This window comes from Miscanthus floridulus, chromosome 6 (genome assembly GCF_019320115.1).
Source record: "Miscanthus floridulus cultivar M001 chromosome 6, ASM1932011v1, whole genome shotgun sequence".
Lineage (NCBI taxonomy): Eukaryota > Viridiplantae > Streptophyta > Magnoliopsida > Poales > Poaceae > Miscanthus > Miscanthus floridulus.
This window is the reverse complement of record NC_089585.1, coordinates 142,445,069-142,461,722: the sequence shown is the minus strand read 5'-3', so window position 1 is coordinate 142,461,722 and position 16,654 is coordinate 142,445,069. Positions and strand designations below refer to the sequence as shown.

The 16,654-nt window shown below is 47.0% G+C and overlaps 1 protein-coding gene across 3 annotated transcripts; it reads right to left on the bottom strand.

Annotated features, from left to right (window-relative positions):
- Window positions 1-475: 475 nt before the first annotated feature.
- On the bottom strand, window positions 476-5,065 carry LOC136459990 (uncharacterized). 3 transcript variants are annotated; one of them, XM_066459838.1, is made up of 15 exons: window positions 4,936-5,065; window positions 4,303-4,368; window positions 4,031-4,144; window positions 3,839-3,940; window positions 3,621-3,751; window positions 3,278-3,529; window positions 2,980-3,131; window positions 2,737-2,783; window positions 2,322-2,417; window positions 2,109-2,240; window positions 1,911-2,035; window positions 1,558-1,827; window positions 1,278-1,414; window positions 983-1,072; window positions 476-897 (listed from the first exon to the last, which is right to left on the bottom strand). In XM_066459838.1, the coding sequence occupies exons 1-15, from the start codon at window positions 4,997-4,999 to the stop codon at window positions 753-755; spliced, it is 1,923 nt and encodes a 640-aa protein (XP_066315935.1). In that variant the 5' UTR covers window positions 5,000-5,065; the 3' UTR covers window positions 476-752. The 3 variants fall into 3 exon arrangements, with proteins under 3 accessions (XP_066315935.1, XP_066315933.1, XP_066315934.1); XM_066459836.1 differs by having other exon boundaries at window positions 4,303-5,034; XM_066459837.1 differs by having other exon boundaries at window positions 2,109-2,210; window positions 4,303-5,034.
- Between the last annotated feature and the right edge of the window lie 11,589 nt (window positions 5,066-16,654).

Sequence of the window (16,654 nt, the reverse complement as noted above, 5' to 3'; positions counted from 1 at the left end):
ATGCCCTAACCAGTGCGTCGTCCTTTGCCTGTGGACCGAATTTTTTATTTTTTTAGCCTTTTTTTAAAAAAATCGCAAATATGTCCTTAAAAGAAAGATTTTAGAATCTGAATCCTTAGCTCGGTGCTATCTTTGCTGACGTCGAGCTTACATGTCTCGACGCTAGCGTCCCTGACGCCGAGCTCTTAGGCTCGAACCCTGACGTTAAGCTCGGTGCCACCGGCGCCGGGGAGCTACGGCGCTGAGACGCTGGTTAACCAGAGTGAGCTCTCCAAGACGACGGCCACGGCCGACGTCTGGCCAGACACCTATATATGGTGCATGCACCGGCGTTCATGAACCTTAAGCTCATCTCACGCAACACATATTCGACATCCTAGATATATAGTGATGGTTGACTAGCAGGTCAATAGTCGATCTTCTAACGAGTCGGGTACGACAGTATATAACTTAAATCACGACGAAAATGCAGTGCTATCACACAAAGTAGCTAGTACTCGCTGCGTATATAATTCCAGATCCAGAGAAGATAAAGGCACAAGCACATATAGGCCCTGTTCGTTTGAGCTTGTAAGCTGAATCAGCCAACTATTCAGCAGTGTTCAACAAATCAGCGAACGGTACTTTCTGCCATGACTTTTCTGCCAGGCGAACAGGGCTACACATACTAGGCAATAAATAGGGTCCAGCATCGTGCATCGACATCAACATTATAAAGTGATGACTGACTCGTATGGAGGACGTGATGGCTTCTAGAATAATATAACTTTTCTTCCACCTAAGTACCCATATCTCTTCCTGCGGCCGCTTGGGAGTTCAATTCCCAACTCATCATCCTCAGATTCATCCTCAACCAAATCGTCAGGACGAAGCCAACATGGCTCAGGCACAGGCCACCTGTAAGTTGTTAGATGCATGCATGTAGTCATTATTTATATATATCCCAAGGGTACATCGAAACTAGCTTAATAGTAACACTTACCTGCTTGGACGATCACTGCCATCTCCATCCATTTTCCAGAAACGGGCTCTAGAGGGATCACAATCGTCACGCCCAACTTCGCCAGCCTTACTGTCAGGCAAACACATCAATGCAATAAACGGGTTTAGTAATAGAATCCATACATGTTTTTATTGAACCTGCTTAAATATAATCTAGCAGGGTTCTTTAAATGTTCGGCTCAAGTGCACATCCTGAATAAAACCAACCTCAAAACCTTAACAGACATGACAAGCACTTGAATACCCAGAAAGGAAATTAAGCTAGCAATTAATACCTTTTTTCCACGAAATGTGCCAGAATGTTGTCAATATCTTTCCACAGAAGGAATGGGGTTCCTATTCTCTTGTCATAGAAGTTCATGCCAATAACTTTGCCATCCAGCATATTAACAAGGGGTCCTCCAATCCCAGCCTAGCAATGCAAGGTAACATGGACAAGTAGTCATTTCTAATCCAAAAATACATATTTGCTACTTCATTCTGATGCTACTATTTATTTACTTGTACTGTGTAAATTGAAGTAGCTAGGCACGAAAAGACAGCAGCAATATATACCTTGGTGATTTTACACGACGACCGTACAATGCACATGCAGTCAAGTGTGCCTGACCAGGAAACAAGCTGCCCACTTGTGGCCATTAATGCGCCTGATATGAAAGAACGCCCTACAGATGCCACTTTAGAACACCCAAACCAGTAAGGCTGAATACTTGCTGGTCGAACAACACGGCAATCCCTGACACCTACTAGGGCAACATTGTAATGTAGACTATAATGCTCTAGCAAGCCCTCTATGCGCCGTTTGTTGGGAAGCAACACTTCAATCTACAAAGCCAGTGCGACTTACGTAAATAAATTATTACCTTAAATATAAAAGAGCAACAATCAAGGAGCAGTAGCACACAAACCCTCAAATTTTCATCAGTCTTGTTTTCATCACTAGAACTTCTAACCAAGCTCGCTGATGTCAGAACAGTAGTAGATCCATTCCATTCAATAAAAAAACCCGTGCATGCGAAATGCCTTTTCCCTCCTGCATGCCATTATTTTGATTATGTAACAAGTGACGAAAAATAAAAACATGATAGCACACTACTGTAAATCACCTTTAAATGAAGCTAGTGCGACAACATAGCGATCTATGTCAGAAGAAGCACTTCTACTGAATTCATCCCAGACACCTTCTCGATATGCATCACCAAAAGTCTCTTCAAAAGTATTAACCAAAATCATGCCATCTGAAGGATTTACAAGTCGAATAGCGTTTAGTTGTAAAGCAGAACCGTAAAAAGATAGCAAATTCAGAAGCACTGACTCACCATCGGCCATGTCTATTTGTGGCATAGGGTAACCCAGGGACTCTAGATACTCACAATATCCGCTGGTCATATCATCTCTGTGTATTGGTCTGTGCACTGGTGCAACAGGGTCAAGTGATTAGCACTAATATGCTACAATGATATATGAAAAATATAAATTCACATAAATTCTGCGCATAATTGATTAATTAGATTACGATGGCACCATTAGAAGTTGGTCAAAGAACACTGTAATATCAGATAGCACTAACTCTATGGAAGTACAAGTTATAAAACTAAATCAGTTGATAGTTATTAAGTACAAATGTAAAAGCTAAACTTGTACTACTTGTGTACAATTTGTCACAACAATTGGCATGGTACCACAACGTCTGTGTGTGTTTTAAGAACAGAAAAAGAGTTTCTGCGTACTCACCTTCTGAATGGCCATTCAATTTGTCACATGTGGGTCTGGATCCAAACCTGCAGAAGAACATCAACAATGACTAAGAATCGATCAGAGCAGTGCTTAAACAGCTAGCAATCTGGATTATGGCATACATATGTTGTTTGGAATGCAAGCTTATGCACGGGAAGGGTTGGGAAATGATAGAATGATAGAATAGGGGAATCAATGAAGAGCAAACATTGGTAATAATAATACATGATTTAGACATACCTGGCTACCTTTGTCTTCTTTTGCAGGGATGTACACTTCAGCCAATCAAGAATTGAGCCCCATGATATGAAATGGGCTCTTACAATAACCAAAAAAAGGTTCATGCCAACAAAGTTCCCATCAAAAGTAAAAAGTGGCCCACCTTCCCAAACCTAACATGAATAAAGGTTGGCACACCAAATGAGGTGAAAAGAGCAAGGGTTACATGGGGAAAGGATTTTTTTTTTCTTTGACATGCAGTTTAGTGCATGTCAAAACAGAAACATAATGAAATGTTAGTATCATAACTTAAGTTTACCTCTGACATTTGCCAAAGAGGAGCTTCATTATCTTCACTAGTGAGTATCACATTTGTGGGTACTAATTTGCCAGAGATGCCACGTCCTAAAGCTAGCACCATACCACGGGGCAGAATTTCCACCCTATGTTTGAAAAGTCCAACATGAACATCAAGGGAGGTGCTGACGATGACAATAGCAAAGTTGCGATCTAAATCATATTCAGACAAAACACCCTCGTACACTTCACTGCCTTCATGGCGCACTTTAATCTACAATGTAAGGCAAGAAAAGAACACACAATGATCACACTAAAATATAACAAGTAGAAAAAAAAAGTACAGGACGATTACCAGCACCAACCTTTAAGTTATGGAATTTTCTTTTATCGTCACTCATGAAAGCTCTGGCCAAAGTTGCTGAAGTCAAGAACCTTGTAAGATTCTCCTGGGATTCTATAGCTATGCCTGAGCATGCAAATAACACTTTGTCTCCTACAGATGATCATAACGTAATTATGTAAATAATTTTTGACTGGTGTTAAATAAAAACTAAAATAGTATAGCAGCATATATAATCACCATTGCACAAAGCAAGTGAGGCAACACTTCTAGACAAATTTGACTTGAGTTCATCACTGAGCCTAGTCCAGTCATATCGGTTAGAGTCCCCATGCAAGTCACCTAGTTAAAGAAAAAAATCAAACAACATAAACCATGATTGCTCAAATAAGGCTGTGAGAAAACACAAGGAAAGAGGAAGAACACGCATACCTAAGGCCATTGACTCAGTTATCATTCCATTACCATCGCGACCTCTTATACTCTTATGTGATCTTCTTGTGAAATCATTATCACCCCTCTTAGTTTTCCGTATCTTTTCTATGACTGAAGCAGTTTTTTTTTTTTTTTTGGGGGGGGGGGGGGGGGGGGGGGGGGGATACAAAGGGGCAAAATGTGGTGTCACCAACAGTAAAGCAATGTTGTAAAACTATCAGGCCAACCAATCAAAGGGATGCTAATGAAAGGGGACGGGGGTACCATACTTGAGGCCAATAGATTATTCTTCTTTCCTTTACCATTGGGAGGTGTTGTGCTCTTATGCGATCTTCCTGCGAGACCATCACCCCTCTTAGTTCTCCTCGTCAGAATTTTTGGGTAGGGTGGGGACAAAACAGCAAAATTTGGAGTTAGAAACAGTAAGCAACGTTGTAGAACTACCATAGACCAACCAATCAAAGAGACCCCAATACAGATCTTATATCAAGGTTGATGGTCCACAAAGAAGTTGGCTGAATCAGATAATTTCTTAGCTCAACTACAGCGTAGTGGGAGACAGCTATCTGTTACACTTGACCTATCGAAATATGTAACAGCTAGCCTGTTCCTTAGGTTGGCACATGGATGGTATTAGAAAAAACGGGCGTTATCTGAAATCCTTGACACAATTACATGACTGAAATAAAAAAAAAAGTTACATATGTAAAACCGAATGAAAATGATCGAAGTTAGTGCGCATAACAGATATGCATATAAGTGAGACAGATCGGGGCTTCCACTCAAAACCAATCACACTAACTTCGATTATATTAGGGTTTGGGTGAACTAACTTCGATTGTATTAGGGTTTGGAGGGCTCAGTTTTGCGCAGCGGGAAGGGAAGGGAAGGGAAAGGCGCACCTTGTGGCTGAACGTCGACGGCGAAGGGGCTCGACGAAGAGGGAGGCGGCGGTCGCCGAGTCATCGCCGCGAGGAAAGAAGCCGGAGAGGTAAACGGAGATCTTCTCGGTCTTGGAAAATTGAAGGAGCATATATATAGATGACAACGGATAAAAGCAACGGGCCAGAGGAGGAAGCAACGGGCCCACGGATAAAAGCAGTCCACACCGTGGCCCTGTTTTCTTTTCTTTATTTGCTGAAAACGGTATAGATATTTTCTAACCGTATTTGAGACCGAATTCGTTTAGAGTAGTTCAGATCTGTTCATATCCGAATCTGGATATTCAACATCCGATACCGTATCCATATCCGAGTACTCAAATCGCATATATATCCAATCGTATCTTATCCGACATAGCTGGCACTGTCCGTATTCGAATCCGAATCCGAAGAGAAATATGAAAACAAATGTAATATCAGTGATATACAAAAGACACCATTAGTGAAGAATGTATTGACATCAAAAGACAACTCTGAAGCTTGAATGTACTGACTTGGTGAGTTATCCTTGTTTGATTTCAGCATTACAACTTGTGAAAGCCATTACAAAAATTTCTGAGTGAGTTCACAATTTCTCATCAGGACCATTTGTTAGGCTACTCTATAAAAAGAGCATACACAGATTGTGGCCTAATGGCCTATTGCGCGGCCCTGACTTGATGGATGTCTTGAGAATGTCGGTTTGCTCCATGCTATGGAGGTGCAATGCAATTGATACAAGAATGCAACGAGCAGACATTCACCTAATTGTGAATTGTTGTAGCACACTTATCTAGGTGATGCCGAAGTTGTACTGAAAGTTTAATTTTAAGACATTTGTTGATGCGGTTGAGCTAACCACCTGAGAGATAGTATGATCAAATATAGAAAATTAATTCCATATATTTTGCTAAGATATGCAGGTATTATTTTCAACTATTTGAAAGTTAGTATCTTTTGCTGAGATTCAGAAGTTGAAGGTGGACCTGAAAGAATTGCAGTTCACAAAGATGATATCTCCACAGTGAACTAAACATATTAGGTTTTCATGGTAGACTTTTAATCATTGGCTTACAAATAGCTAAACTGAACAAGCTGTTTGCAAGATGTTTGATTGTACAAGGTGTTTTGGTTACTGATGTTCGAAACCATGATGCACACAAAGATATTTCTTTCATATGTGTTGGTTAGAAAATACATCAGATCGCGTGGATTTTTTTTTGACAGAGGTAAACCCAGCTTTTATAGAAAGCTCAACATCCGGTCACAAGGTAGCCATAACAGGAAAACAAAAAGGAAAAACGATGCTGGGGATTCCAGCTTACAAGAAACGTGCTAGCCAGCACCACCTCCTGGGAACCGGAAACTAGAGCAGAGCTACAGAAACAGAAGAGTAGCAAAAGAACTCTCTTGAACAAACCATCACGAAACTGAAAAAAAGGAAACCACTCAAGACGTCTATTAGCCGATAACGCCTTCAATCTCCATGTCATCCGTTTGACTCCAGAAATTCTCCAACCAAGTCTTCAAAGTCTTGAGGTTCTCATCTAGGAATTCGGCGTCTTGATCCTTCAATAAGAACCGCCATTTCTGTAGGAAGTGAAAAGTTTTACTGAAAATCTCCTTGGAATTGTGAGGAAACTTCTTTTCAATGGACATTTTGGCCCCGTTCGGCTTACCCAGAAACTAGCTTGTTCGGCTTGTTTTTTTTCAGCCGGAACAGTATTTTTCTCTCACAACAATTCAGTCAGAACAGTGTTTTTCAGCCAGTCGCCTGCCTGCGCAACAGGCAACAGCTAGGGGTAAGTAGTGGGAGAGGAGGAGGAAGAGGAGGAGGAGGAGGAGAGGACAACTGGACTGGAGGCGTCATCGGGTCACGTTTCTTGTGTTTGTGTTGAAGGAACACATAGCACAAGTAGACGACGGCCGGATCGGAAAGGAAGAATAAGGAAATTGAAATCGATGGAAGCAAGGTCATGTACCGGCCGCCGCGGCCACCAGACTAGTGCCCCCTGGCAAGCCAAATGCGAGTCGAGTGCTTTTTGGGGTTTTGGGCTTGGGCAAGGGGATTAGGGAGCGGAGCAAGTGAGACTACTACTACTACTTTTACACACGAGACGAGAAGAAGAGATCCATCTGGCCATTGACGAGCAAAGCCACCTTTTTCTGTTGTTTCGAGGGCCCCATCCCATCGCGCACATAGTACTGCTTCTCTGTTGCTGCTGGCTTGGCAGGCCGGCCGGCCCCGGTCGCCTGCCTGCGCAACATGCAACAGCTAGGGGTATGTAGTGGGAGAGGAGGAGGAGGAGGAGGAGAGGACAACTGGACTGGAGGCGTCATCAGGTCAGGTTTCTTGTGTTTGTGTTGAATGAACACACAGCACAAGCAGACGATGGCCAGATCAGAAAGGAAGAATAAGGAAATTGAAATCGATGGAAGCAAGGTCACGTACCGACCGCCGCGGGCACCAGACTAGTGCCCCCAGGCTAGCCAAATGCGAGTCGACTGCTTTTTGAGGTTTTGGGCTTGGGCAAGAGGTTTGGGGTTTGGGGAGCGGAGCCGGTGAGACTACTACTACTACTACTTTTACACACGAGACGAGAAGAAGAGATCCATCCGGCCATTGATGAGCGAAGCCATCTTTTTCTGTTGTTTCGAGGGCCCCATCCCATCACGCGCGTAGTACTGCTGCTCTGCTGTTGCTGGCTTGGCAGGCCGGCCGGCCCCGGTCGCCTGCCTACGCAATAGGCAACAGCTAGGGGTATGTAGTGGGAGAGGAGGAGGAGGAGGAGGAGGAGGAGAGGACAACTGGACTGGAGGCGTCATCAGGTGAGGTTCTTGTGTTTGTGTTGAATGAACACACAGCACAAGGAGACGACGGCCGGATCGGAAAGGAAGAATAAGGAAATTGAAATCGTTGGAAGCAAGGTCACGTACCGGCCGCCGCGGGCAACAGACTAGTACCCCTAGGCAAGCCAAATGCGAGTCGACTGCTTTTTGGGGTTTCGGGCTTGGGCAAGGGGTTTAGGGAGCGGAGCAGGTGAGAGTACTACTACTACTTTTACACACGAGATGAGAAGAAGAGATCCATCCGGCCATTGGCGAGCAAAGCCATCTTTTTCTGTTGTTTCGAGGGCTCCATCCCATCGCGCGCATAGTACTACTACTCTGCTGCTGCTGGCTTGGCAGGCTGGCCAGCCCTGATCGCCTGCCTGTGCAACAGGCAACAGCTAGGGGTAAGTAGTGGGAGAGGAGGAGGAGAGGACAACTGGACTGGAGGCGTCATCAGGTCAGGTTTCTTGTTTTTGTGTTGAAGGAACACATAGCACAAGCAGACGACGGCCGGATCGGAAACGAAGAATAAGGATATTGAAATCGATGGAAGCAAGGTCATGTACCGGCTGCTGCGGCCACCAGACTGGTGCCCCTAGGCAAGCCAAATGTGAGTCGACTGCTTTTTGGGGTTTTGGGCTTGGGCAAGGGGTTTAGGGAGCGGAGCAGGTGAGACTACTACTACTACTTTTACACACGAGACGAGAAGAAGAGATCCATCCGACCATTGGCGAGCGAAGCCATCTTATTCTGTTGTTTTGAGGGCCCCATCCCATCGCGCACATAGTACTGTTGCTCTACTTTTGCTGGCTTGGCAGGCCGACCGGCCCCGGTCGCCTGCCTGCGCAACATGCAATAGCTAGGGGTATGTAGTGGGAGGAGGAGGAGGAGGAGGAGGAGGAGGAGGAGAGGACAACTGGACTGGAGGCGTCATCAGGTCAGGTTTCTTGTGTTTGTGTTGACTGAACACACAGCACAAGCAGACGATGGCCGGATCGAAAAGGAAGAATAAGGAAATTGAAATCGATGGAAGCAAGGTCACGTACCGGCCGCCGCGGGCACCAAACTAGTGCCCCTAGGCAAGCCAAATGCGAGTAGACTGCTTTTGGGGGTTTTGGGCTTGGGCAAGGGGTTTGGGGAGCGGAGCAGGTGAGACTACTACTACTTTTACACATGAGACGAGAAGAAGAGATCCATCCGGCCATTGGCGAGCAAAGCCATCTTTTTCTGTTGTTTCGAGGGCCCCATCCCATCGCGCACATAGTACTGCTGCTCTGCTGTTGCTGGCTTGGCAGGCCGGCCGGCCCCGGTCGCCTGCTTGCGCAACATGCAACAGCTAAGGGTATGTAGTGGGAGAGGAGGAGGAGGAGGAGAGGACAACTAGACTGGAGGCGTCATCAGGTCAGGTTTCTTGTTTTTGTGTTGAAGGAACACATAGCACAAGCAGACGACGGCCGGATCGGAAACGAAGAATAAGGATATTGAAATCGATGGAAGCAAGGTCATGTACCGGCTGCTGCGGGCACCAGACTGGTGCCCCTAGGCAAGCCAAATGCGAGTCGACTGCTTTTTGGGGTTTTGGGCTTGGGCAAGGGGTTTGGGGAGCGGAGCAGGTGAGACTACTACTACTACTTTTACACACGAGACGAGAAGAAGAGATCCATCCGACCATTGGCGAGCGAAGCCATCTTTTTCTGTTGTTTTGAGGGCCCCATCCCATCGCGCACATAGTACTGTTGCTCTACTTTTGCTGGCTTGGCAGGCCGACCGGCCCCGGTCGCCTGCCTGCGCAACATGCAATAGCTAGGGGTATGTAGTGGGAGGAGGAGGAGGAGGAGGAGGAGAGGACAACTGGACTGGAGGCGTCATCAGGTCAGGTTTCTTGTGTTTGTGTTGACTGAACACACAGCACAAGCAGACGATGGCCGGATCGGAAAGGAAGAATAAGGAAATTGAAATCGATGGAAGCAAGGTCACGTACCGGCCGCCGCGGGCACCAAACTAGTGCCCCTAGGCAAGCCAAATGCGAGTAGACTGCTTTTGGGGGTTTTGGGCTTGGGCAAGGGGTTTGGGGAGCGGAGCAGGTGAGACTACTACTACTTTTACACATGAGACGAGAAGAAGAGATCCATCCGGCCATTGACGAGCAAAGCCATCTTTTTCTGTTGTTTCGAGGGCCCCATCCCATCGCGCACATAGTACTGCTGCTCTGCTGTTGCTGGCTTGGTAGGCCGGCCGGCCCCGGTCGCCTGCTTGCGCAACATGCAACAGCTAAGGGTATGTAGTGGGAGAGGAGGAGGAGGAGGAGAGGACAACTAGACTGGAGGCGTCATCAGGTCAGGTTTCTTGTGTTTGTGTTGAATGAACACACAACACAAGCAGACGACGGCCGAATCGGAAAGGAAGAATAAAGAAATTGAAATCGATGGAAACAAGGTCACGTACCGGCCGCCGCGGGCACCAGACTAGTGCCCCCAGGCAAGCCAAATGCGAGTCGACTACTTTTTGGGGTTTTGGGCTTGGGCAAGGGGTCTGGGGAGCGGAGCAGGTAAGACTACTACTACTACTTTTACACACGAGATGAGAAGAACAGATCCATCCGGCCATTGGCGAGCGAAGCCATCTTTTTCTGTTGTTTCGAGGGCCCCATCCCATCGCGTGCATAGTACTGCTGCTCTGCTGCGGCTGTCTTGGCTGGCCGACCGGCCCCGGTCGCCTGCCTGCGCAACAGGCAACAGCTAGGGGTATGTAGTGAGAGAGGAGGAGGAGGAGAGGACAACTGGACTGGAGGCATTATCAGGTCAGGTTTCTTGTGTTTGTGTTGAATGAACACACAACACAAGCAGACGACGCCCGGATCGGAAAGGAAGAATAAAGAAATTGAAATCGATGGAAACAAGGTCACGTACCGGCCGCCGCGGGCACCAGACTAGTGCCCCCAGGCAAGCCAAATGCGAGTCGACTACTTTTTGGGGTTTTGGGCTTGGGCAAGGGGTCTGGGGAGCGGAGCAGGTAAGACTACTACTACTACTTTTACACACGAGATGAGAAGAAGAGATCCATCCGGCCATTGGCGAGCGAAGCCATCTTTTTCTGTTGTTTCGAGGGCCCCATCCCATTGCGTGCATAGTACTGCTGCTCTGCTGCGGCTATCTTGGCTGGCCGACCGGCCCCGGTTGCCTGCCTGCGCAACAGGCAACAGCTAGGGGTATGTAGCGAGAGAGGAGGAGGAGGAGGAGGAGGAGGAGGAGAGGACAACTGGACTGGAGGCATTATCTGGTCAGGTTTCTTGTGTTTGTGTTGAATGAACACACAGCACAAGCAGACGACGGCCAGATCGGAAAGGAAAAATGAGGAAATTGAAATCGATGGAAGCAAGGTCACGTACCGGCCGCCGCGGGCACCAGACTAGTGCCCAGGCAAGCCAAATGCGAGTCGACTGCTTTTGGGGGTTTTGGGCTTGGGCAAAGGGTTTGGGGAGCAGAGCAGGTGAGACTACTACTACTACTTTTACACACGAGACGAGAAGAAGAGATCCATCCGGCCATTGTTGAGCAAAGCCATCTTTTTCTGTTGTTTCGAGGGCCCCATCCCATCGCGCGCATAGTACTGCTGCTCTGCTGCTGCTGGCTTGGCAGGCCGGCCGGCCTCGGTCGCCTGCCTGCGCAACAGGCAACAGCTAGGGGTATGTAGTGGGAGAGGAGGAGGAGGAGGAGGAGGAGAGGACAACTGGACTGGAGGCGTCATCAGGTCATGTTTCCTGTGTTTGTGTTGAAGGAACATACAGCACAAGCAGACGACGCCCGGATCGGAAAGGAAGAATAAGGAAATTGAAATCGATGGAAGCAAGGTCACGTAACGGCCGCCGCGGGCAACAGACTAGTGCCCCCAGGCAAGCCAAATGCGAGTCGACTGCTTTTTGGGGTTTTGGGCTTGGGCAAGGGGTTTGGGGAGCGGAGCAGGTGAGACTACTGCTACTACTTTTACACACGAGACGAGAAGAAGAGATCCATCCAGCCTTTGGCGAGCGAAGCCATCTTTTCTGTTGTTTCGAGGGCCCCATCCCATCACGCGTATAGTACTGCTGCTGGCTTGGCAGGCCTGTGCAACAGGCAACAGCTAGGGGTACGTAGTGGGAGAGGAGGAGGAAGAGGAGAGGACAACTGGACTGGAGGCGTCATCAGGTCAGGTTTCTTGTGTTTGTGTTGAATGAACACACAGTACAAGCAAACGACACATTCGAGCGGAAGGGAAGGGATTGAGACGTCGTCGTTGCACACAGCAGAGAGGCAGTCCATCTTGCTTAAGCCTAATTAGTTTGGCTGATACTGATTCTTAGTCATAGCTATATATTATATATTATTCACACACGAAAACTGGAGAAATTAAATGCATGCATGGCTTGGCCTGAAATAAAAAAAAAAGGTCATTGGCGCGCGTATATAGTATTAGCCAATGATTTTAACCAGCCTGCAGGTTTTAAATTATTTCCTTCATTCATGGCTGAGGATCGGAGCCAATGAATAAGCAAGCAAGCAAGCGCCTGGTGCAACTGCAACTGCAGAGGACCGGTAATATATTCGTTCGGAACGAAAAAAATTAAAACTGACGGACAGGAATGCAACCGCCCTCTATAATCTCAGTTAGCGCATGCATGTTTGTGCAGCCGGACGGGTTACTTTTATACGTAATAACACGTACGTACCGCTCTCGTGTTAATTTTGATCAACAACATCCACACACAAAAAAAAACGTACAGTGATCCATCCAACCAAACTCTCTTTGCCCCGACGTGATTGGGATCCTTCAGCTCGCATCCGGGCCTTCTTCGGGAGTTGCGGCGGGCTACGACGTTCGATGTGAGTACAACCCAACCTCTATCACAGCTCCTTCGACGGAGCAAGTAGTTTTTTTAAGCCACCAAATTTCATTTCAAAACTCTGCTGAGGGAGAGGAAGCAGTAGTGTTACAAGAAAGTGGATAGCAGCGCCACGCATTTAGGCTAGTTACATCCCGATCATTTCTAAGGCGATGCCGCCAGATTACATGGTCACCACACACTTTTGAAATGATAGAACGACTAGTTGGAGATTCAGCTCTAAATTTTTTTCCATTCCTGGCGTCCCAAAGCCTCCAGAGAATGGTTTGTAAGATAAAAGGCCAAAGTTTGGCATCCAAATTTGCAGGTACCGTAGCATTCCAGACATCAACGTCCGACAGTTCTGTGACTGAGGCAATATGGAGCCTGCTCCAGACTCCAGAACTTGTTGGGCAATCGAAGAAAACATGATGTCTGTCCTCAACATGGCCAGTGCAGCGCTCACATCGGTCATCGTGTTTGGCGAAGAGGTTGGTCCGAGTGCTTAGTGGATCTTTGAAGTTTGAAGTATAGCCAGGAGAAGATTTTGACCTTGTTTGGGACGCGTGAACTCCAGATACGCTGGGCATGGACATCTTGGTGATCCTGGCTATCCAGGGCCCGGTAGGCATCCCTCGAGGTGTACTGCTTTCCAGTCAGCTTCATAAGCCTCTGGTCCGGAGCCTCATCCAGTGTGACCTGCTGTACACAAAGAAGAAGACTTGCTAGCTGGGAACTAGCAGCATTAGTGAGTCTAGGGCGCAAACACAGTTCAAAACCCGAACGGAAAACATTCTGCACTGAAGTGTTAGGCTTGTGAGGACTGGCTATTTAAGCTTGTTGGCTGGCTTAGGGGAGGCTCTCTTGGCACTTTGACGTACTCACATCCTCTTGAGCTAAGCCAACCACCTCCCTCTCATCTCTTGCATATTGCTTGATCCTAAGTAAGATTGGGAGTGATTCTAGTGCATTTGCCTAGTGATTGAGCATCTAGTGGCACTAGTAATCGAGTTGCTGCGGATTCATCTATTATTCTTGGTGATTACCGTCACCGAGACGGCTTGGAGCAGCAGCGGGTGAAGAGCATGAGTTGGTGATTGTTCTTGGCCTCAACCGGTGGATTGTGAGGGGTTCTTAAGCCTTCCCCACGGGAGATTCGTGAAAGGCATCTCTAGTGGAATTAGAAAATGAGATCACTACGGCATGGCCGACGGGGGAACGGAGATACGGAGTCACGTAGAAGCGATTGCAAGTTGCTACGTTTCAATTGTTGTAGCAGGCAACTAAACAGAATTACGTCATAATTTGTGGGCTATAAACGAGAAACTAACAGAGAAGTGCTGAACACCTAGACTAAATACTCAAAATCTGAACTGCTATGAGCCATGTAGTGTAAATTTGGGGCCCTCTATTTTTTCGGGTCCTGTGCGGTCGCTCACCTCGCTCATGCCATCAACGGCCCTGACTGTGACTCACTATCGCTGACACGCCGACACAGAAGTTGGAAGGTCGGACGGAGGAAGAAGAATCATCGAATGTTTCTGCGTCAAGCCACCGGCACCGATTAGAACCTTTGGCCTTCTCCCTTGCGACATTGGCTCTGTGGACTCCTGCATAAGCCTTCCATGCTTACAAACTGGCTGCCTGTTAAACTTAGGGTCCATTTGAATCTATTAGCATTAAAAATTAGTAGCTAAAATTAGTACTAGTGGATCAAATAGACCTACTAATAAACCTGCTAATTATTAGTTAGAGGGCTGTTATAACTATTAATTCCATTAGCAGGTTTGGAGTTCCTAATAGGTGCTAATAGTTCATATGTATTTTCAACTCACATCCAATCACCTATTATTAGCAGTCCGAACAACCCTAGCTAAAAGTTAACTAGCTTAAAAATTAGCAACTGTTAGCTATTAGCCGACTAATTTTTAGAGCTAATAGATCCAAACAGCTAAGAGCACCTTATTGGGTTGCCGCTACGCTGGGCTATCGGGGTCAACATATTTTTTACTAAGGTAAGGCTGGTGAAAAAATACAGATATATAGCAAGTCGTCGGGATCTGCTGACCCCGACCAGATTCGTCCTTGGCCAAGCCTGAAGGCCTAGCCTATTAATACATTTATCCTTTTGCGAATTCTATTCATACATTTACTGATGTATCCCCCTCCTCCTCCCATTTTCAACTTTAAACAAATACATACAAGAAATTATTGATATTTATGGCGTATAACTGCCGGTATTTTTACATCATCTCGAATCCTACTACCAAATTGCGGGCGCCCGATAGGGCCACGTCGCCCGTTAGCCTGTTAACCGTCAGATTAAGGCAGCTCGCGATAAGGACCGTCCAATCGAGAGCGTAACGGGTCTCTCACCCGTCAAACCCGGACGGCCGCGAATCTTCACGAACCCGCTCGGGGCGACTCCGGCACCTCCCTCCTCGGCTCCTCCCATCGCGGGCGCTGTGCTCTGGCCATCCTGGCGCGGGTGAGAGCCCGATGACCCCGGCGCAGGCGGGGTACGAGTATCTTCATGCTCGCCTCTGCCAGGGCCTATTAATTAAGCACATAGCCATCGATGCAGCGAGCACCGTCACACGCACGACGCGCTTATATCATGGGAATAATATATATAAATAATAATCGTACATATGTTAAAGTATATGTTTTCTTCAAACACAGAAGTTCAGTTTTATCACAACTGTCTCAACTATCATGCTTTAACGATTTACACATTGATCAAAATTACAGTCGATTTTGTTTGCCAGTTAATCAGATGCTGGTGCTTTGCATTATAGGGGAACAGTCTCCTAATAACATAGGTTATGTTTTCCCTTGTTCTTCAATTTAGCTTAGTTATGATTTCTTCTTCAAGTGAAAACCTGTGCTCACTCGTGCACTATCTCAAGTACTATTAATCATTAATCGACAGTGCTAGCGTCCGGACGTCCAGACGCACGCCCGCGCCGCACTCCATTTGCGGCGCTCGGGCCGGCACGTCTCCGCCCGAGCCTGCATTTCACGTGCCCACGCGGGGCCCGCGCCGCCAGACCGCGCGCAGGGACCACTCGCGCCCTCTCCCCTTCTCACGCGTATTGCAACATGTGCAATACTCGATCTACTTTTGCAACATTCAGATAAACACACTGCAGCATACATCCGAAACAGCTGAAACACTTGCAAAAACACCAAAAAACTTGAAAACACGTATGTAGCCATTGCAAACATCAGGATGAAATACTTCCAACATACGTATAAAAACACCTGAAACACTTGCATATATATATAACATCCTGATCTAGTTTTGCAACATCTAAATAAAACATTTGCAACATACATATGAAACAGATAAAACATCTGGAACATACACTTGAAACATACATGTATATCCCATTGCAACATGTACAACATCCTAATCTAATTTTGCAACATCCTTATTAAACACTTGCAACATACCTCTAAAACATCTGAAACATTTGAAATGTATGCTTGCAACATGCATCGTATCTCAGTGCGGCCTCCTCCGCTGTCTGCATCGGGGCACTGCAGCTGTAGCAGGAGGTGAGGTCGAAGGGCTGTCGCGCCAGGGCCCGATGCTTCTCCTTACGAGGCGGCCTCACTGGCTAGCTGGCGGCCGAGGGAACAGTCGCCACCCGTGGGCGCGGCGGTGCTCGCACCCGTCAGGCGAAACGGGCCGTAGAGCAGAAGCAGCAGCAGGAAGCAGCGGGGCGACATGGTGGAGCAAGAGAAGGAGGGGGTGACCGTCGACGGCGGAGCAGGCCACGAAGCAGGAAGCGGCGGGGCAACCGACGGAGCAGGAGTAGACGGGGTGACCGTCGACGCATGGAGTAGAGCAGAGCAGGTCTCTCGTCTCCTTCTCCTATCCAACCAGCGCAGCGAAAGAGACAGAAGTTGCGCGGATATACCATAATAGAAAAAAACCAACAGGCGGATATACCATAATAAAAAAAACAAGAGCAGGCATGAAGTCTACTGGGGTGATATACTAAT

Excerpts from the sequence above, each read along its gene's own strand:
- LOC136459990 (XM_066459836.1), bottom strand. The coding sequence starts at position 4,480 with ATGGTAGTTCTACAACGTTGCTTACTGTTTCTAACTCCAAATTTTGCT. Across the intron at positions 3,132-3,277 it reads CTCTTTGGCAAATGTCAGAG|GTTTGGGAAGGTGGGCCACT; the intron begins GTAAACTTAAGT and ends TATTCATGTTAG. Across the intron at positions 2,418-2,736 it reads ATTGAATGGCCATTCAGAAG|TGCACAGACCAATACACAGA; the intron begins GTGAGTACGCAG and ends CTGTTGCACCAG.